Genomic DNA, 22,745 nt, shown 5'->3' with positions numbered 1-22,745 from the left:
CTTCTTCACTGGTGGTTCGGACTCTTCTTCACTGGTGGTTCGGACTCTTCTTCACTGGTGGTTCGGACTCTTCTTCACTGGTGGTTCGGACTCTTCTTCACTGGTGGTTCAGACTCTTCTTCACTGGTGGTTCAGACTCTTCTTCACTGGTAGTTCAGACTCTTCTTCACTGGTGGTTCGGACTCTTCTTCACTGGTGGTTCGGACTCTTCTTCACTGCTAGTTCAGACTCTTCTTCACTGGTGGTTCGGACTCTTCTTCACTGGTGGTTCAGACTCTTCTTCACTGCTAGTTCAGACTCTTCTTCACTGGTAGTTCGGACTCTTCTTCACTGGTGGTTCGGACTCTTCTTCACTGGTGGTTCGGACTCTTCTTCACTGGTGGTTCGGACTCTTCTTCACTGGTGGTTCGGACTCTTCTTCACTGGTGGTTCAGACTCTTCTTCACTGGTGGTTCAGACTCTTCTTCACTGGTAGTTCAGACTCTTCTTCACTGGTGGTTCAGACTCTTCTTCACTGGTGGTTCAGACTCTTCTTCACTGGTAGTTCAGACTCTTCTTCACTGGTAGTTCAGACTCTTCTTCACTGCTAGTTCAGACTCTTCTTCACTGGTAGTTCAGACTCTTCTTCACTGCTAGTTCAGACTCTTCTTCACTGGTGGTTCAGACTCTTCTTCACTGGTGGTTCGGACTCTTCTTCACTGGTAGTTCGGACTCTTCTTCACTGGTAGTTCGGACTCTTCTTCAATGGTAGTTCGGACTCTTCTTCACTGGTGGTTCGGACTCTTCTTCACTGGTGGTTCGGACTCTTCTTCACTGGTGGTTCGGACTCTTCTTCACTGGTGGTTCGGACTCTTCTTCACTGGTAGTTCGGACTCTTCTTCACTGGTGGTTCGGACTCTTCTTCACTGGTAGTTCGGACTCTTCTTCACTGGTGGTTCGGACTCTTCTTCACTGGTGGTTCGGACTCTTCTTCACTGGTGGTTCGGACTCTTCTTCACTGGTGGTTCGGACTCTTCTTCACTGGTGGTTCGGACTCTTCTTCACTGGTGGTTCAGACTCTTCTTCACTGGTAGTTCAGACTCTTCTTCACTGGTAGTTCGGACTCTTCTTCACTGGTAGTTCGGACTCTTCTTCACTGGTGGTTCGGACTCTTCTTCAATGGTAGTTCGGACTCTTCTTCAATGGTAGTTCGGACTCTTCTTCACTGGTAGTTCGGACTCTTCTTCAATGGTAGTTCGGACTCTTCTTCACTGGTAGTTCGGACTCTTCTTCAATGGTAGTTCGGACTCTTCTTCACTGGTAGTTCGGACTCTTCTTCAATGGTAGTTCGGACTCTTCTTCAATGGTAGTTCGGACTCTTCTTCAATGGTAGTTCGGACTCTTCTTCACTGGTGGTTCGGACTCTTCTGTTCAATCTGGGACCAGTTTTCCTCTTGTGACCACATCCAGAGATGTTGGCTACAGCTCCACTACAGATCAATTATTTCTTACAACTTCTAAAGGGAACCAATAATTTTGTCCAGATTATTTTAGAACGTCTTTGTAGCATAAACATGAATTCAGTTATTTTCATAACTTTTATGTTTTATTCCACTGCAAACAAATATAGACGCGCTGATAATAAAATATCCTTTAATTTCAACACTGTTCAGGGAAAATGGTGCGTTATTTTAATAAAATGTAAAGGTGCCAATAATTTCAGCCACATCTGCATAAAATTATGTTTTATGTATTTAAATTATTTTTTAAAGAAATAAAAAGAGGAGTCAACAGCATTCTCCAAAAGTTTTTATATTTCTGGACTAAAACACATTTATTGATTAATTTAGCTTTTAAATAAACAGCTGAGTCTCATTTAATTTGATGTGAGTTTAAATAAATAAAGAAGATAAATAAAATAAATAAGAACAGAAATGAGTCTTTAGTTTGGAGCTGCAGAGAGTTTTCAGACAAACAGATGGAGCTCACACTGATCCTATTAACACACCCACACACACACACACACACACACACACACACACACACACACACACAGAGAGAGTCAGTGCTGACCATTATGTGAATCTTGCGTTTCCATGGAAACCACCATAAAAACAAGGAATTGTCTTCTTTCCTTCAGTGTTTAGATACAAACATAGTTTAGCTGCTCATGTTCAGCCTGGCAGACAAACGCAGGGCTTAAAAACACAGTCTGAACTGGGAGGCTCCACCCACCAGTTTTATCATATAACAGCTCTGAAAAAACTATGATTTCATTACTTTATTTCATGTTTAATCTGTTTTCATCGTATTTATCTTTATTTTCTTTGGTGTTCTGCAAATCAAATCACGAGTCCAGTTTAACTTTTATCTTCAGTTCTTCCTAAAAACATTTTGATTTATCAGGTTTTAGAGTTTGTAATATTTCTTCATGTCAGGCGATGTGCTCGTGTTTCCATCTCGTTAAATGTTTGATGACAGCAGAGACGACGATGGAAATCAGTCTTTATCGTGCTGTTCCAGACTGGGATGTTACATTTTATAGATACGTCTCTCTTCAGTGTTTGTGTAATGTAAGACGATCTCAGCTGATCGTTTCACCAGAAACATCTGAAAAAAACTTTAATAAAAAGCAAAAACTCAGTGTGTCAGATACAAAAATTTCAAGTAAAAAATAAACATGTATAATGATCCTGTGATGAAATAAAAGTCACCCCTCATTTTGCTGCTGTGACACTTTAATTTCTATGTGTGGATCAATAAAGGTGATCAGATCATAAACTCAGTTACAACAAAAGAAAAAAACTTCATCCTGAGTCCAGACTCTCAGGCAGTGAACAGACCCGCCTCCCTCACTGCAGGCGTGTGATTGGTGGAGCAGCCTGTCAGACTCAGCTGAGGGCAGAAAAAACCCATAAGCAGGTCAGGAGGATGAGGAGGATTAGAACAGAGATTACAGAGCAGCTAATAACAGCAGAGAAGAAGAGAAAACCAGCACGAGGTGGACTCTACTGGTCTGTACTGGACTCTACTGGTCTGTGCTGGACTCTACTGGTCTGTGCTGGACTCTACTGGTCTGTGCTGGACTCTACTGGTCTGTAGTGGACTCAACTGGTCTAAATTGGACTCTACTGGTCTCTACTGGACTATACTGGACTCTACTGGTCTGTAGTGGTCTGTACTGGGTTCTACTGGTCTAAACTGGATTCTACTGGTCTGTACTAGACTCTACTGGTCTGTACTGGTCTGTACTGGTTTGTATTGCTCTGTACTGGGCTCTACTGGTCTGTATTGGACTGAACTGGGAGGAGGTTGAACAGTGTCTGGACTGAGTGGACCCGGCACAGGAGGAGGTCTGGATGGATGGATTCCAGGCATACGGGGCGGGAAAGACGGGCGGAGCTTTCGACCCGCTGACCTTCATCAGACAACCACAGACTGTGGTGAGGATCCTCTGCTGGGTGAGTGAGGAGGATGATGATGATGATGATGATGATGATGACAATGATGTTGATGTTGACGATGATGATAATGATGATGACGATGATAATGATGATGATGACGACGATGGTGATGATGATGATGATAATGACGATGATGATGACGACGATGGTGATGATGATGATAATCACGATGATGATGATAATGACGATGATGATGGTGATGATGGCGATGATGATGATAATAATGATGATGATGATGAGGATGAGGATGATAATGACAGCGTGATTGATGATGATGAGGAGGAGGAGGAGGAGGCAGATGAAGATGCTCTCATCTAAAATGATGATTATATCCAGATTCTTCCATTACAGATCTGAGTTCAGAGTGAAACGTGTCCTGATCAGCTGACTATCAATAAGATGCACATTGTTACTATGACAACAGTCTCATTTAGTTGTATAATGTGCAAGTTTAGGAGACTCTTCAAAGAACCAACAAATCCAGACTCGTCACATTGTCAACATTTGAATCTAAAAAAGTCAATTCTCCACGTAGGAAGGTAATCAATGTTTTCACACTTTGATCACTGATAAATGTTCAGATGTTACGCTGAACATGGTATCACACAGATATTTTACTGAACATGGTCACACTCAGATATCATAGTGAACATGGTCACACTCAGATATCATAGTGAACATGGTCACACTCAGATATTTTACTGAACATGGTCACACTCAGATATCATAGTGAACATGGTCACACATATTATAGTGAACATGGTCACATTCAGATAGTATAGTGAACATGGTCACACAGATATCATAGTGAACATGGTCACATTCAGATATTATAGTGAACATGGTCACACTCAGATATTATAGTGAACATGATCACACACAGATATTATAGTGAACATGGTCACATTCAGATATTATAGTGAACATGGTCACACTCAGATATTATAGTGAACATGGTCACACACAGATATTATAGTGAACATGGTCACACACAGATATTATAGTGAACATGGTCACATTCAGATATTATAGTGAACATGGTCACACTCAGATATTATAGTGAACATGATCACACACAGATATTATAGTGAACATGGTCACACAGATATCATAGTGAACATGGTCACATTCAGATATTATAGTGAACATGGTCACATTCAGATATTATAGTGAACATGGTCACACTCAGATATTATAGTGAACATGATCACACACAGATATTATAGTGAACATGGTCACACTCAGATATTATAGTGAACACGGTCACACAGATATTATAGTGAACATGGTCACATTCAGATATTATAGTGAACATGGTCACACACAGATATTATAGTGAACATGGTCACATTCAGATATTATAGTGAACACGGTCACACAGATATTATAGTGAACATGGTCACATTCAGATATTATAGTGAACATGATCACACACAGATATTATAGTGAACATGGTCACACTCAGATATTATAGTGAACATGATCACACACAGATATTATAGTGAACATGGTCACACTCAGATATTATAGTGAACACGGTCACACAGATATTATAGTGAACATGGTCACATTCAGATATTATAGTGAACATGGTCACACACAGATATTATAGTGAACATGGTCACATTCAGATATTATAGTGAACACGGTCACACAGATATTATAGTGAACATGGTCACATTCAGATATTATAGTGAACATGATCACACACAGATATTATAGTGAACATGGTCACATTCAGATATTATAGTGAACATGGTCACACACAGATATTATAGTGAACATGGTCACACACAGATATTATAGTGAACATGGTCACATGGTTTGTGTGAATGTGTGTGTGTGTGTGTGTGCGTGTATGTGTGTGTGTGTGTTTTTGTGTATGTGTTTGCGAGTGTGTGTGTGTTTGTGTGTGTGTGTTTTTGTGTATGTGTTTGCGAGTGTGTGTGTGTTTGTGTGTGTGTGTTTTTGTGTATGTGTTTGCGAGTGTGTGTGTGTGTTTTTGTGTATGTGTTTGCGAGTGTGTGTGTGTGTTTTTGTGTATGTGTTTGCGAGTGTGTGTGTGTGTTTTTGTGTATGTGTTTGCGAGTGTGTGTGTGTGTTTTTGTGTATGTGTGTGCGAGCGTGTGTGTGTGTGTGTGTGTGTGTGTTTTTGTGTATGTGTTTGCGAGTGTGTGTGTGTGTTTTTGTGTATGTGTGTGCGAGCGTGTGTGTGTGTGTGTGTGTGTGTGTGTTTTTGTGTATGTGTTTGCGAGTGTGTGTGTGTGTTTTTGTGTATGTGTGTGCGAGCGTGTGTGTGTGTGTGTGTGTTCTTGGGCTGGGTCATGAGACTGGTGTTAACATTCCTGCGGCTGAACACGAGGCCGCTCACACTGACACACTGTTCAACCTGCAGCTGCTCTGTAGGACGATTTTATCATCAACATGAACAAAGTCATTGATTACTGATGATATTAAATATTCAATAACTTCATCCCGCTGTGTGATCACATATCAGCTGAGGCCACACAAGCTTCTTTGTGTTTGTGTCCAGATGGTAATCAATCAAGTTTTTATTGATTTCCTGAAACATCAGTTTCTGCTCGTTTACATTAGTCGCTTTGTTTTTATCTCAGTTTTATGAGCGTTTCTACTGACAGAAACACATCTTTTATCATCTGTTATCACCTGCAGTTCAATCTGTATCAGAATCAATCATGTTCATGGCCCGCAGGTTCACACAGATGAGGATCTGCATCTGTGTTGTGGTGCAAGATGATCAAGATATATGTCAGAGAAAATACAAGAACAACTCAAGCCAAGAAATCATGAATCTAACATAAATCTGTTAGAGTCAAACACATGAATAGTTTATACTTTATTCTTGCAGGAGAAAAGAAATAACATCAGCTGTTAGCATTTAGCCTGTGCTATGGAGAATGAATAGGTGTGTTAGCTTTGAGCTAGCTGTGTCTCTGTGTGTCCTCAGCTGTTCTCCATTGTGGTTCTCGGCTGCGTGGCTAATGAGGGTTACCTGAACCGTCCTGATGAGGTCGAGGAATTCTGCATCTTCAACCGCAACCAGAACGCCTGCAGCTACGCCGTCGCCATGGGAACACTGTGTTTCCTTTGTAGCACCGGCTTCCTGGCGCTGGACATTTACTTCCCTCAGATCAGCGGCGTGAAGGACAGGAAGAAGGCTGTGATGGCGGACATCGCGGTGTCAGGTGAGACTCCGCCTCCCGTGAGTGTGTCCCTGTGACACCTGATGTCTCTGTTCCCGCCTCACCATGTGACCTCTGACCCCCACAGCCTTCTGGTCCCTGCTGTGGTTTGTGGGTTTCTGCTTTCTGGCCAATCAATGGCAGGTTTCTAAAGAAGAAGACAACCCTCTTCAGGAAGGAGTCACTGCTGCCAGGGCCGCCATTGTGTTCTCCTTCTTCTCTGTGTTCACCTGGGTACGTACCTGAACATCACCTGAACACCTGACACAATGTTATTATAATGTTACAATTTAATTTACCTGAAGCTCTTATCCAAAGTGTCTGCAAGGATCTTGTCAGGAGAGAACAATGTAAGTGCCATAAAGCTAAGTTCAGGTCTGACAGGATGTAGGTGCTATCAGTGCACAGAGACAACACATAGAAGCAGAATTTATTATTTTTTTTCAGTCCACCAGGTGTGAAGATATTTGCGAAAGACCTGGGTCATATGCTTTTTCTTAAAGATTGAGAGGGTCTCTGCAGATTGAACAGAGTTTGGTAACTCGTTCCACCACCGGGGAGCTACAGAGGAGAAGAGTCCAGCTGGTGACTCAGGGCCCTGTTGTGGTACCAGGCACCTTTCATTGGCTGAGCGTAGTGGGCAGGAGGGAGTGTAGACCTGAATCAGGGAGTTCAGGTAGGCGGGAGCCGTTTTAGTTGCTGTTCTGTAAGTGAGTGTCAGTTTTGAATTTTATGCAGGCAGCAACTGGGAGCCAGTGGAGGGAGATGAACAGCAGGGTGACGTGTTGTTTTGGGCTGGTTGAAGACCAGACGTGCCGCCATGTTCTGGATCATCTGCAGAGGTTTGAATGTACATGCAGGGAGGCCAGTAAGGAGTTGCAGCAGTCAATGCGTGATATTACGAGAGCCTGAACCAGGAGTCGTGCTTCATGCTCAGACAGGAAGGGTCTGATCTTCCTGATGTCGTACAGGACAAACCAACATGACCAAGCGACTCAGGCCAAGTTACAGGCAGACTTTGTGGGCATGAGTTGGGTTGATTCGAGCTGGATGCTGATGTTTTGTTGTATAGAGGGACTGGCTGGGATGACAAGGAGCTCAGTCTTAGAGAGGTTGAGCTGAAGCTGGTGTTCTTTCATCCATGCTGAGATATCAACAAGGCATGACGAGATCTGTGCCGAGACTGTGTGGTCTTCCGGCGGAAACGACAGGAAGAGCTGTGTGTTGCCAGCATATCAGTAATATGAGAAACCATGGGAGCAGATGATTGATGAAGTGAGGTGGTGTATATTCAGAAAAGAAGGGGACCAAACACTGACCCTTGAGGAGGACCCTTGGACACTTCTCCCCTCCAAGATACTCTAAAACAGTGATTCCCAAACTGTGTGTAAGCATGGTTAATCAGTGAATTTTAGTTTATGAAAAAAATGCCCCCTCGCAATTTTTAACAACTCCCTCAGTCACTTCATCCTGGGACTGAGTAGTAGTCAGGGGTGGACTTACATAGATGAGGTGGCTCATTCATTGTTACTTTTTTGGTGTGAGAAGTGGTACTTGGGAAATTTGGTTAGGCACATAGTGATACATGGTCTGAAAAGTTTAGGAACCTCTGCTCTAAAACATCTCCCTGAGAGGTAGGACATGAACCAGCGGAGGCCAGATCCTGATATACCAAGCTCAGTGAGTGTGGAGAGGAGGATTTGGTGGTTGACTGTATCAAAGGCAGCTGACAGATCCAGCAGCAGTAGAGCTGAGGACTGACCAGCAGCTCTAGCTGAACGCAGTGAGGCCATAACCGGCAGGAGTGCAGTCTCAGTAGAGCGACGGCGCTTAGCCGGACTGATTCAGGTCGTACAGGTTGTTCTCAGAAAGGAGTTCAGAGATTTGGTTAAAGATTGTGGAAAGCATCTGTTGTAAGTGAAGAGTTGATGTGTGGGGGGGAAATGGTCTTTAGAAGGTCGGATGGTATTGGGTTCAGTGGGCAGGCAGTGGGACGAGAGTCCAGCAGAAGTTTGGAGACCTCCTCCTCGGTCAGAGGGGAGAATGAGGACAGTGTGGCCCTGTTAGCTGGCAGCTGCAGACTGAGTTGGTCAGAGAACTGGTTACTGATGGCAGAGACCTTACCAACACCTGAACACCTGCTCTCTCTGCAGGGAGGTCTCACTCACAGAGTCACATGACTGTGTGTGTGTGTGTGTGTGTGTGTGCGCAGGAGGCTTTACTCTGTCACAGTCACATGACTGTTTGTGTTTGTGTTTGTGTTTGTGTTTGTGTGTGTGTGTTTGTGTGTGTGTGTGCAGGGAGGTCTCACTCTGCTGTCGTTGGAGCGTCTGAAGAGAGTCTCGTTTGAAGAGGAGTACAACAAACTGTTCAGCCCGCCGCTCGCCTGAAACACACACACACATTAAACATCACCTCTCTCCTTCAGCCAATCAGAGACCACTGTTCCAGTGTTTCCTGTTTCCTCGTGGCCTCTGTCTGGACTCTGATTGGCCGCTCTAAGTGCCTCTCTTTTAAAGTGCCTTACTGTCACCATGGTGACAGCATCACAGCATTGTTTTCTTCCTCAGATTGCCACAGCAGATCTTTAAAGGTTCCCTCAAACTAAACTTCATGTGTTGTTGCTGTTACAGTGATGTCATGATGATGTCATGATGATGTAATAATACATTGTTATTAATGAAGATGATCTTGTGATGAACTGTAGCACAAAGATTAAAGATATAAACAGCTGAAGTGGTTTATATGATGTGTTAACGGACACTCTGCTGCCCCCTGCTGCAGCTCTGATGTCACTGCAGGCAACATGACGTCACCATGTTGTCATCATGTAATAAACAGTGTGACTGCTGCAGTTGCAGTTTAAATGTCTTCTATAGCTATAATTGGACAATACAATCAGGGCTTCTGTCAGTTTGTGTCAGTTCAGTGACAAATTACAGAAAAACTATTTGGAATATAAAGAAACGAAAAGACAAACTTTATTCAGGCTCATCCAAATATTGAACATGTTCCAGATTTGCTGAAGATTATGTGCAGGATGTTAAAGAAGATGTGAAAATCTAATTGGCCTAACCTGATTGATACAATACTAATTAAGGGATACGGGAGAAAAAAATCCCACTTCTACAACATACAATTTAAAAGAAGTACAGTTTAGAGCCAAAAATGTATGGAAAAAATTAGTTATGTCACTTTTTAATCAGTTAGTCCAAAGATGTGGTAACTAATGAAGAGAAATGGTCTGAAATGTCAAAAAACAAACCATGTTGAAAAAAGTGATGCATGCACACAAACAACCTACTATATGTTTAATACAGTACCAATCAAACGTGACAGTAAACAGCGGAAACACTTAAAGTATCATATTAATCATTAAATATCAAAATATAAACAGTTATAAATGGTTCAGAACTCAATAGCACATTATAGTGAATTAAAACCATTTATTAATTGTTTATATTGATTATTAATGACAAATAGGACACAAACTGACAAGAGTCCACACAAGATGATACATAAAACTAATGTGTTTGTTGAAACTAAAGTTGCCAGAGATGAACAATAAGATGTTCAGAACAAGGTGCAGGGCCAGGAGCAGAAGACGCAGGGTGGATGTCAGCAGCAGGATGTGGTCCAGGTCCAGGTCCACTGTCAGATGGTTGTCAGGGCAGCCTCCTAGACAGCGGGAGGGAGGCTGTCTAGGACACTTAACCATCTTTTCATTCATTGTGATCAAAGGCTTATTGTACGATAGCCTTACAATATTCATTAATATTCAACAAAATTAAAATCATGTTTTATTAACCGCTGACTGAAAATAAATTTATATTCCAAAGATGAAATATCACTTTTTAACCCTTTTTAGCTTGATGACAGCCTCTAACAGAGTGATATAGGTAAGCATATTTAACTTAAATTAAATATTTAAAGAGTCACTTTTTATGTATAATTAACAAAAATATAGAAAAACAGTCACATTTTCAGCTTTAACCTTATATATCATAGTTACTGCAAAACACACAAATAATGCTGTATTTCTTTATACGAGCAAGCAAACTCTAGTGAGATGATAACTGCCTTGCATTGCACTAATATAGCAGTCTTGCTAGCCTAAACACACTAACATTCAACTCTGCAAAACTACTAAAACACACACAACTGAACTAAACATTAAACATAAGAGCAAACAAAATCATGACAAACCTTGTGCCGTTATCCCCGGAGTGCTGAGTGACGGGCAAACATGTTGAAACTGTGAGAAGTTTTAAATATCTCGGCACAGTTCTTGACTTCCAGGTGAGCCTATCTGAAAATACAGAGAAATGCTCACAGTGACTTTATCTTCGCAGAAGACTCAGCAGCCTCAGTGTTAGTCAGCAAATTTTAGGACTCGTGTACAAAACTCGTACTTAAACTCGTGTTTAAACTTTTCATCTTCCAGCCTGGTGCGGTCATTTAAACTGTAGATCTAAGAATAAACTTTACAAGATTGTGTTAATGGCTGCAGAATAGCTGACAAACTCCAAAAGTCCTTGAAAGGAGAAGCCTGCATACCTGCCAACATTTAGATTTCAAAAACCAGGAGGCTTTTTTGGGGGGAGATTAACAGGAGTAATTACCAATCAGGAGCAGGACAAAGGGTTAAAAATAGGGAGACTCCCATGAAAATCAGGAGTACTGGCAGGTATGATCCTGGCAGAGACATTTTCTGACATTAGGTAGACACACTTATGTCAGGTGGACACACTTGACGAACTATGCAGTAGTTCATAGTAGCATGTGTCGAATACGTCCGGCAGTTCTTGCTGATGTCTTGTACTGAGGCTTTTATCATTTTCAGAGGATCACACTGGTGACAAATGAGGCCTTGATTCCAGCAAATGAACTTGACCTTTTAGATTTGATTTGTTGGTAAGTGGACTGTGAAACCTGAACCTATTGTGGGTGCATGAAGTACACCTTATAACACATGCACTGTGTACACCTTATAACACATGCACTGTGTACACCTTATAACACATGCACGGCGTACACCTTATAACACATGCACGGCGTACACCTTATAACACATGCACGGTGTACACCTTATAACACATGCACTGTGTACACCTTATAACACATGCATGGCGTACACCTTATAACACATGCACGGCGTACACCTTATAACACATGCATGGTGTACACCTTATAACACATGCATGGTGTACACCTTATAACACATGCATGGTGTACACCTTATAACACATGCACTGTGTACACCTTATAACACATGCATGGTGTACACCTTATAACACATGCACGGCGTACACCTTATAACACATGCACGGTGTACACCTTATAACACATGCACTGTGTACACCTTATAACACATGCATGGCGTACACCTTATAACACATGCACGGCGTACACCTTATAACACATGCACGGCGTACACCTTATAACACATGCACTGTGTACACCTTATAACACATGCACGGCGTACACCTTATAATACATGCACGGCGTACACCTTATAACACATGCACTGTGTACACCTTATAACACATGCATGGTGTACACCTTATAACACATGCACTGTGTACACCTTATAAAACATGCACGGTGTACACCTTATAACACATGCACTGTGTACATCTTATAACACATGCGCTGTGTACACCTTATAACACATGCGCTGTGTACACCTTATAACACATGCGCTGTGTACACCTTATAACACATGCACGGCGTACACCTTATAACACATGCACGGTGTACACCTTATAACACATGCACGGCGTACACCTTATAACACATGCACGGCGTACACCTTATAACACATGCACGGCGTACACCTTATAACACATGCACGGCGTACACCTTATAACACATGCACGGTGTACACCTTATAATACATGCACGGCGTACACCTTATAATACATGCACGGCGTACACCTTATAATACATGCACGGCGTACACCTTATAATACATGCACGGCGTACACCTTATAATACATGCACGGCGTACACCTTATAACACATGCACGGCGTACACCTTATAACACATGCACGGCGTACACCTTATAACACATGCACGGTGTACACCTTATAATACATGCATGGTGTACACCTTATAATACATGCATGGTGTACACCTTATAACACATGCATGGTGTACACCTTATAATACATGCATGGTGTACACCTTATAATACATGCATGGTGTACACCTTATAACACATGCATGGTGTACACCTTATAATACATGCATGGTGTACACCTTATAATACATGCATGGTGTACACCTTATAATACATGCATGGTGTACACCTTATAATACATGCATGGTGTACACCTTATATTACATGCATGGTGTACACCTTATAATACATGCATGGTGTACACCTTATATTACATGCATGGTGTACACCTTATAACACATGCATGGTGTACACCTTATAATACATGCATGGTGTACACCTTATAATACATGCATGGTGTACACCTTATAATACATGCATGGTGTACACCTTATAATACATGCATGGTGTACACCTTATATTACATGCATGGTGTACACCTTATAATACATGCACGGCGTACACCTTATAACACATGCATGGTGTACACCTGAAAAGGTTTCAAAAAGTCCCGTTTCACCATCACTACTATGCCCCAGCCTTAATATCTGAAATAATGGGACAAATAACAACCTATCTTTAAGAAAATACTGATAAGATGAATAAACATGAAAAACAACACATTGTCAGGGCTCAGGAGATCTGAATGCAGATATGACGAAAAACTCTTTAATTGTGGACGGTCACGGACAGGTAAACAGGGCTGAACAGAACTCGCAGAAGGAACAACACAAAACGATCCAACCAAGACTGAACAGAAAACCAGAACTTAAAGAAACTGAACTAACAAGGAGATGAGGTGCAGGTGGGGAGATGGGTGGAGAACTCGAGAGGGGAATGAACATACAGGGAGCTGATTGGCTGAGGACACACAGGGAGCGGGGCAGGGCTGATGAGGCTAACACAGGGCAGGACTAATGAGTCCAAATGCAGGGCAGGTGTGGAGGAGTACATGAACACACAAATGAAACAGAACAAAAACCCAGAAAACAAACTGAATGCCATCTACACTAACCCATCCAAAGCCAACCACAAACACAAACCCAAGCACACAACCCAACAAACCAATGATGCAGTGATGAACCGAGGGACTAAACAAACGTGCAAAACCAGGAGACCATACAGAACACAACATAACACCAAAAAAACACCTTAAGTCCAGGCAAGATGTGACACACATTCTTGGAGTATGCTTTTGTTTGTTTTTCAGCATTTTCTAATCAGATGAAAATAAAAATAAAGTAAGCAGAGAAAGTCTTTCATGCATCTTTTTATACAAAGAGACGTCTCTTCTTACTTGTTATTTCCACATGTTGAATTTACCAGATCATTTCTCTAGTTTTCTTCAGTGTGAGTGTATGTCTGTGGTTCAGCTGTTAATAAAGTTGAGTTTAAATTGAATGTGTTTCTGCAGGCTTTGCAGTGTCTGCTGGCCATCCACAGGTTCAAACTTGGAGCGGATTCTGTTACCTTCAATCAGGACTACATCGACCCGACCCAGCAGGAAGCCCCACAGGAAGCCCTGCCCACGGAGGAGTGGATGGATGGGGCATAGATCCACATGGACACTGTAGTTTGTGACTGTGTTTGTGTTGTTAAAGGTTCAATAAACGACATTCAGCCTCACTGGATGTCAGCAAACAACTATTTGCTTTGTAAAGATTTAGTGGAGAAATGGCGTCCTGAGTAGTGAATGAAGTCACACTCTGTTTGTGTTGTTATTCAAGCTTCTCTGTTCTTTGTTTTGGTAGCTGCACCGGCCACAAGACCGTGTTAGTGCATGTGAGCGTGCATGTTAGTGCATGTTAGTGCATGTTAGTGTCCCTCTGTGTCCTCCATGTCTGTTTCCAAGATGGCAGCTGCATCACAAACTTTCTCATATTACAGCTAAACAGAAGACTAAAATATGTTTCTGAAAACACTTGAGGCAGAAATCGGCGACGCACTAACAGAATATTGATCCATATCTGATCAGCTCTGCCTAGTTTGACAGTTTGATCTGAGTTTCATGAGCTGTCTGTGTTCTTTTTTTGTTGTTTTTTCCACCTTTATTAAGTAAATGACACGTTTGATTTGGTCTGAGATCCAGTGAGGCTGAATGTCATTTATTGCAACTTTAAATCTAGAAAAGATCTTTCGCACCAGTCCACAAACTCTGGCATCATTGCATCATGTGACTGATCTGACTGAGAAGAGACAGAAGTCCTCAACAAATTTTTACAATATGGTGATTTTTATATTTACTGCGACAAAGTCATCCATATACAAAATAAAAAGTAAGGAGAAAGAACACAACCCCACAGTGAGCAAGTGGAAGTACAAACTGATTCAGATCTTTGACCATTTATAACTTCTGTAAGAAAACTGATAATCTATCTGATGAGTTTATGATCTAAATGTAAATAAGATATGAGCTTTTCTACTAGTATGTGAGGTTGCATTGTATTAAAGGCTGATGAAAAACCAACAAAAAGTCATCTTGCGTATGTGCTTGTTTGTTCTAAATGTTCATGTAAAGAGTTCACAATAAATAACTTTGCATCATCAACACCAGCAGGCGGCCGAGAGCTGATCCAGTTACATGAGTTTTCATGACCGGTGATGTTAATGCTGTATTCATGAAGATTTTACATGTTATAATTCTTCCAGAGTCTAAAGAAAGCTGGACTATTCTTTGAAATACATCAGTCAGTTCATCAGCACAGAGTTTTAATGTCCTTCCACATCTTCCATCTGGCCCTTTAGCTGTGTCCCTTTAAAATATTTAGACTGAGTCCAGTCAGATACTGATGTTGTGTTTAAGGACGGAGCGGGAGAGTACAGTAAAATACGAGTACTTTACTGAGACTTTACATTTACTGAATGTGTTTCCTCATTCCTACAGGTGTGCAAATATCATAACACAAATTGTGTGCTGTATGTTTTAGATGATGATAGGACTGGCAAAGCATAAAGAGGCGCATACGTTAAGTTACTATCAACACTCATGCCAAATGTGTTTGTATGTGTAGTATATGTATGTGTTTGTAAGTGCCGGCGAGGGGTTGGATGTAACTGTTAGCAGCCGCCACATGAGCAGCACAGGTCATAGCTGCTGCTCACTACTCTGTACTCAGAGTTAAGCCTCATATAATATTGTCAGAAAACAATGTCGGGTTTATCAAATCATTTTAAGTCTGTCTTCATTCTTTTTGATTGTCCATCCTCACAGGTCACCGAGTCAAAGCTGCAGCACGTCTTTGTAATGTAGCTCCGTCCTCCACACTCTGTTTTGTCTGACTCCACATCTCTCACGTTTTTGTTTTAGATTCAACTCCTCTGAATGAATCACTGATAAACTTAGCAGCTTAGCGTAGCTGCGGCTATGTTGCTGTAGTCGTCCTCCACAGTCCAGACTGTAGAGTTTGATTATTCAGCCTCGTGTCACGACACTAGTTTTCTTCCAAATATGCTGATATTTTAATCTAGTAGTATGATATTTCAGTGTCTGCTTTTTCCTTCTTAGTGGTGTAACATGGTAGATGTGGGTGTTTTGGATGATCCATACTTCATCGTCCTTAAACACACCACTACAGAAAACAGCCTGTAGTCCTTCAGAGAGCCAGTGACGTCACTGGTTCCCAGAAGAACAGGAGATTTTGAAGCTACGCTCCAGAGACACAGACAACATTTAAAAGAACTGTTGTTGTTTTCACACTATATCCCTAACTTGGATAGATAGAGATAAGGTTGAAAATTGGCAAAGTGGTCCTTTAAGTTGCGCACTAAAGTCCTGAGTTTCAAAATGGGAGAAGAACTTATTTACTTACTGTTGAGAGACTCATGGCTGATAGTTTCTATGTGTATGCATTTGGGGCCTGTGCTGGTGTTCGTACCTGACATACTCCTCTCCAGGCTCAGCACATGTCACCATGGTTACTCTCATGATTTAGTCTTGCTTTCTCACTGCTCTCTTGACCTCTGTATTAACCTCTTTCCTTTCTTCAATTGTCCCAAAAAAAATATCCTTTTCTTTTTATTGTAGATGCGTTTTAAATCCTTTGTTACCCAGGGTTTATTGTTAGGGTAAATTGTAATTTTCTTCAAGGGTATCTCTGTGTCCACACAGAAGTGAATATATGATAACATCTACTTGTTGATTAATATCTGAGTCTGGTTCAACAAGAGCATCTCATACAGTACATTCAAAACAACCTCTAAGGGCCTCAATGTTCTCTGAACAGACCCAGATTTTTTTTGTAACAGGTTTCTCTCTTTGAGTAACTGGTTGGTATGCAGGAGCCAGCAGAACCCCCCGCATGCTTACTGGTGATGGTCTCATCTCTGTTGAGTGGCATCAGTGTGCCACAGACTTCAATATACAGATCTGAGTCAGAAACGTCTCCTGTTCTCCTGCAGGTGGCAGACATTCGCCTGTAGTTCATCCAGTTTGTTGTGCAATGAATGTACATTTGCAAGGATAGTTGGAGGCAGGAGTTTCCTTCGTGTGGTGTTTTTCAGCTGCTGTCTCAGACCAGCTTCCTCTCCTCTCTTCTCCTTAGTTTGCTTGTTTGTGTTTACTGTGCTCAGCATATTTTCATGGAGCATCTCTGATGGTATAGTCCAGTCTGTATTGATGTATCCAGATCCGCTGTAGTGCAAACTGAGAATAAAGTCCCAGTTTAATATCGGTAGCCTTGTTTCATGGTGTTGGCTGTTTTCCCATCCAAAGAGTGGGTGTAGACAGGCGCAAACATTCAGTGCACTGAGGAGCAGTTTTAAGACATCTGCTGTCTCCGCTCTTAAACAAAACTACTCAGGTCAAATAAAACCGTACATGTAAACAGACTTTATTACAGTTTAATTTCTGACATGTTTCTGTTGTATTTGTACAAATGAGCAGTGAAACTATATTTTTCACTACCTTGAATTGTTCGCTAATCATATTTTCTGTGATTATCAATAAATACTTTTACATTTGTAAAGGCGTTTGTGTCATTTTTCTTGTATTTTTGCTCCTGGCAGCTTTAGACTTTGTTAAAGTGGCTAAATGTTCAAACAAAACATGAACATGAAACTGGACTGCAGAAGGTTAGAGTCCACTGACTCAAAATATGAAGCAATAATTCACTGTGAAGTGTTCAGTTCTCAACAATAATCCTGGTGAAACTGTTTTTTAATTTTTTAGATTTAGTTTCTGCTGAATGAGACGACTTGTACAAACAAACTGATAGAGTCACTTTGGTTTCTTGAATAACTTAATTAAACATTACAAACAGACAGGTACAAACATGTTGAACAGAACAAACAGAGCAGAGTGTAAAGTGTAATCCTACATACCACATAATGTCACATCTGCAGTTTGATTCTGTCTTTCTGAACTTTTAACTGTTGAGTAAATGCAAATACTTCGGTAGAGGTCTGAGCTGAATAATTTCTGTTAGAACTCAAAAGCAGGTGAGTCACTGCGTCTTTAAACCTCAAAGCTTCAGTGTGACTCAGTGTTGAGTAACAGCCAACTGAGTCAACACGTTTATAGTCAGTAATGTAAGTCTTAGTAATGAAAGTGAAGAGATGACCTGTTGACTCTTTATTAATCAGAGTAAAAGATCAGTTCATTGTTGGTTTAGATCCAAACATGAAGACAAAGATAGAAAATCACCAAAATCATCCTTTCAATCTCAAAATGATATTTTCAAGTAACATACTACACTGAATGTAAACATTAGTGAGCCACATGTGTGCCTTGAACAAATGTGTATGCAAATTAAAATATATAGTTTGACTCAGCTGATTGAAATCATCTGATCAATGCTATCCAATCACATTGTTGCATGTTGCCATATCTTGCACAAGCAGCAAAAATGATCTGTCCGTTTCAGCTTTCAAATACAGTCCTTGACATTTCATTTCAAGCATTTCATTACAAACACCTGCAATCCAATACAACACCTCTGCCAGAATTCTGTGGGACTTGTCTGGAAATTCGGGCTGAATATCGCCACTAACCCCAACCCCTAAACCCTAATCCTAACCCCTAAACCCTAACCCTAACCCTAACCCTTACCATAACCCCTACCCCTAAACCCTTACCCTAACCCTAACCCTAACCCCTAAACCCTAACCCTAACCCTAACCCCAACCCCTAAACCCTAACCCTAACCCCTAAACCCTAATCCTAACCCCTAAACCCTAACCCTAACCCTTACCATAACCCCTAAACCCTAACCCTAACCCCAACCCCTAAACCCTAACCCTAACCCTTACCATAACCCCTACCCCTAAACCCTAATCCTAACCCCTAACCCCTAAACCCTAACCCTAACCCTAACCCCTAAACCCTAACCCTAACCCCAACCCCTAAACCCTTACCCTAACCCCAACCCCTAAACCCTAACCCTAACCCTTACCATAACCCCTACCCCTAAACCCTAACCCAAACCCTAACCCTAACCCTAACTCCTACCCCTAAACCCTAACCCTAACCCCTAACCCCTAAACCCTAACCCTAACCCTAACCCCTACCCCTAAACTCTAACTCCTAACCCCTAAACCCAAATCCTAACCCCTAACCCTAACCCTAACCCTAACCCTAACCCCTACCTTGTAGGTATCTACACAGCGGCGTACGTAGACACCAGAGAACTACAATTCGGTCCACACTGATGTCTTGTTTGCTGCAGTAAAACACAAGGGAAAAGCATACAAAATGCTAAAATACCAGCTGTATATTTTGCCTCTTTGTACCAGCCGTTACTCCACTTGGATTGCTTTATTCACCAGGGATGGTCCAATCACATTTTTTTGGCCCTCTTTAAGAATTGATGTTTAAAAAAAACAATACAGAGTTAAATATGTATCTACATACAGTATATGACATATCAAAAGACCGAAACTACTAAATTTGACACGTTATTTTGCACAAGCATCTTGATCCAAGTACTGAAGGTCTTGGTTCAGAACTCTTGGATTGTTCAGTTTAAATTATTGATGTGATATAAATGAATGTTTAAGTGGGATAAAGTGACTCTGAAATCAATGTGAAGCAATAACCTTGAGAGAAGATGTATCACTCTGATTACTGAAACACTCACTCCACTCTAATTGTGCAGCAGAGCTGTCACTTTTTATTCAAAAGTGGAAATTTGAACTTTTGTTCGAGTGTGGGGAAAACTTAAATATTCGAACTATAATGACCTGTTTGAATTCAGAATTTACAGTCTATTCGTGCAACAGGCTGTTTGAAGTAGTTTACCTTGTGATCCAGCAGAGGGCGTTCTTAAAATTCACTATCAGCCTGACCTATTGCATGCTCTTTCACCAATCAGTGAAACTAATCAAAATTAAGTCAAAAAAGGGAGGACACGAGTGAGCAAAGCCGTGCTGATTGGATAATTACATCAGAAGCAGTGAGTGGAAGTATTTTGGGGGCTACAATGTAGATGCCAACCTCTTTGTAAAAAGCGGCTACTTTACTCTACAGCAACAACTAGTCTGAGGTCTCACCAGCTAACTCACCACACAAGTGAGGCATCAAACGAGCAGAGCAACGTCAATTCTACAATCTTGTCTGACTGCCTACTTCAATGACACGGTTGGTGATTTTCTGTATGTTTGCATCCAAACCAATAATGAACTGATCTACTAACAAGTATTGTGTGTATCAAAGCTGATGTATCTTATTTCTCTGTGCTGTAGACCTCCATTGTTGTCCACAAACCTTTAAAAACACGTCAATGAGTCACACTGCTGCACTGGGTGACATGTTCTTTCATGCAAGAATCAGACAAAAGATCTGCACACTGTACTAATAGCTCCCAGGAATTTTAATTGAGCAACGTTTCAATCGATCAAAGATCTTCATCAGGAATTCTCAAATCACAAAGCAGAACAAGCAATAAATGGACACAAACACATTCATCACTCAGGTGACTGTGATCTGGGTTAGAGTTAGTCAATCAACCCTCAAACTGGACCAATCAGAGCAGAGCTGGACAACACTGTCTGATACTGATACACATAAATCATCCAGAAAAAAATATCATAAAACTGCTTCATAGAAAAATAGAAAACTACTATATAGAAAAATACATAGAGAAATAGAAATAGTAATATATTACTTGCCCCATTTTTTTTAGGACTGCAGGCAAGTTCAGCCTAGTAATGTCAGGGCTCAGGAGATGCAGGAGTGGACCCAAACGCAGAGGCCGGAATGCAGATATGACGAAAAACTCTTTAATTGTGGACGGTCACGGACAGGTAAACAGGGCTGAACAGAACTCGCAGAAGGAACAACACAAAACGATCCAACAAAGACTGAACAGAAAACCAGAACTTAAAGAAACTGAACTAACAAGGAGATGAGGTGCAGGTGGGCAGATGGGTGGAGAACTCGAGAGGGGAGTGAACATACAGGGAGCTGATTGGCTGAGGACACACAGGGAGCGGGGCAGGGCTGACGAGGCTAACACAGGGCAGGTGTGGAGGAGCACATGAACACACAAGGGAAACAGAACAAAAACCCAGAAAACAAACCCAACGCCATCTACACTAACCCATCCAAAACCAACCACAAACACAAACCCAAGTACACAACCCAACAAACCAATGATGCAGTGATGAACCGAGGGACTAAACAAACGTGCAAAACCAGGAGACCCCACAGAGCACAACATAAGACCAAAAAAAAAACACTTAAGTCCGGGCAAGATGTGACAAGTAATTGGCCAGAATTACAAAAGACAGAACAATCAAAAGGAAAAGAATGAAAAGGGAGGCTGCCTCAACACATATAAACTCTAAACAATCATATTCGTTAAGATATCTGTAAAAGTAAAACACGGTCTGTCAATCATACTTAGAAAAATTGTTTTATTTTTTCAATAACCACTTACAAAAAAAAGTTTAAGATCAAAATCTAAATCTAAGACCTTAGGTAAAAATATTATTATTATTATTATATATATATTATTACTCATCGGAGTACGAATGCAGTGTTTTCTATTCTATTGTGCTCATGTCTGTCGGTTTCCTATAACGATCTGTTGCCGACTTGTCTTGTTCTTTGATGATCAAAATGTCCAGAAAATAGATTTATGAGAAGTCATAATTAACTGTGAATTTAAGATGATGGCTGCATACATTTAGAAAACGTGTGAAATCAAATAATTCTTTTATAGAACCTGACAAACGGGGGAATATATCATCGATGTACCTTTGCCAAAGACCTATATGATGAAAAAAAGGATTATGTGAAGAATTCAACACAAACTGGTTTGGGGCCATCGTGCTACACAGCTGTGCCTTTCAACTGCAAATAAAAATAATCTTTGTACATGAAAACATTTTTAGTTAGGACCAATCTGGTTAATTCTTTGATACAGGTAATCTTGGGCTTCATATCTGAATGAAAAGGTCCTAGATAAAAATCAACCGTTTTAATGTCTCCGTCATGTGATTTATTAATGTAGAGTGACTCCATATCAACTGTAACTAGTAATATTATTAACAGGAAAGTCAATTGTTTTTAAATTTGTAAACATATCAACGGTATCTTTCACATACGAAGGCAAAGAAGTGACATGAAGTTTTAGAAAATAGTCAACAAATGTAGATATTTTGTACCAGATATAATCAGTTTACCTGGTGGTTTTTCCAAATTCTAATGTATATTGGGTGATGTGTACATAACTGGTGTAACTGGATGATCTACTTTCATAAAATCAAGTACTTTTTTAGAAATGTCTCCACTCTCGAAATAACAGGATGAGGTGCTGTGCATCGTCTTTTTCAAATCCTCAGTTGGATCTGAGCTGAGTTTGATTACTAGCATAGCAGTAGCATACGTGCTAACGATCAAAACAACCCTGTGGCACCAGCTGAGGCTGTCTTTGATTCACAATTTAATCATTTTCTATGAGTTACAGCAGTTGGGGCTCAGATGCATATATAGTGAAATTTGAACCAATTCGTCCATTTTCTAGAGCCGGACATGCCGA

The 22,745-nt window shown here is 41.0% G+C and overlaps 1 protein-coding gene across 2 annotated transcripts; it reads left to right on the top strand.

Moving 5' to 3' along the window:
• The first annotated feature begins 2,509 nt into the window (after positions 1-2,509).
• On the top strand, positions 2,510-14,415 carry syngr1a (synaptogyrin 1a). Of its 2 annotated transcripts, none has more exons than XM_067570949.1 (4): positions 2,510-3,440; positions 6,412-6,649; positions 6,735-6,880; positions 14,183-14,415. In XM_067570949.1, exons 1-4 carry the CDS (start codon positions 3,339-3,341, stop codon positions 14,321-14,323), a joined length of 627 nt encoding a protein of 208 aa, XP_067427050.1. In that variant the 5' UTR covers positions 2,510-3,338; the 3' UTR covers positions 14,324-14,415. The 2 variants fall into 2 exon arrangements, with proteins under 2 accessions (XP_067427050.1, XP_067427051.1); XM_067570950.1 differs by lacking the exon at positions 14,183-14,415 and adding an exon at positions 8,947-9,369.
• The last annotated feature ends 8,330 nt before the right edge of the window (positions 14,416-22,745 follow it).

Source organism: Thunnus thynnus, chromosome 17 (assembly GCF_963924715.1).
Source record: "Thunnus thynnus chromosome 17, fThuThy2.1, whole genome shotgun sequence".
Taxonomy (NCBI): Eukaryota; Metazoa; Chordata; class Actinopteri; order Scombriformes; family Scombridae; genus Thunnus; species Thunnus thynnus.
Note: the sequence above shows the minus strand (reverse complement) of the source record. Positions and strands in the feature narration are given on the sequence as shown.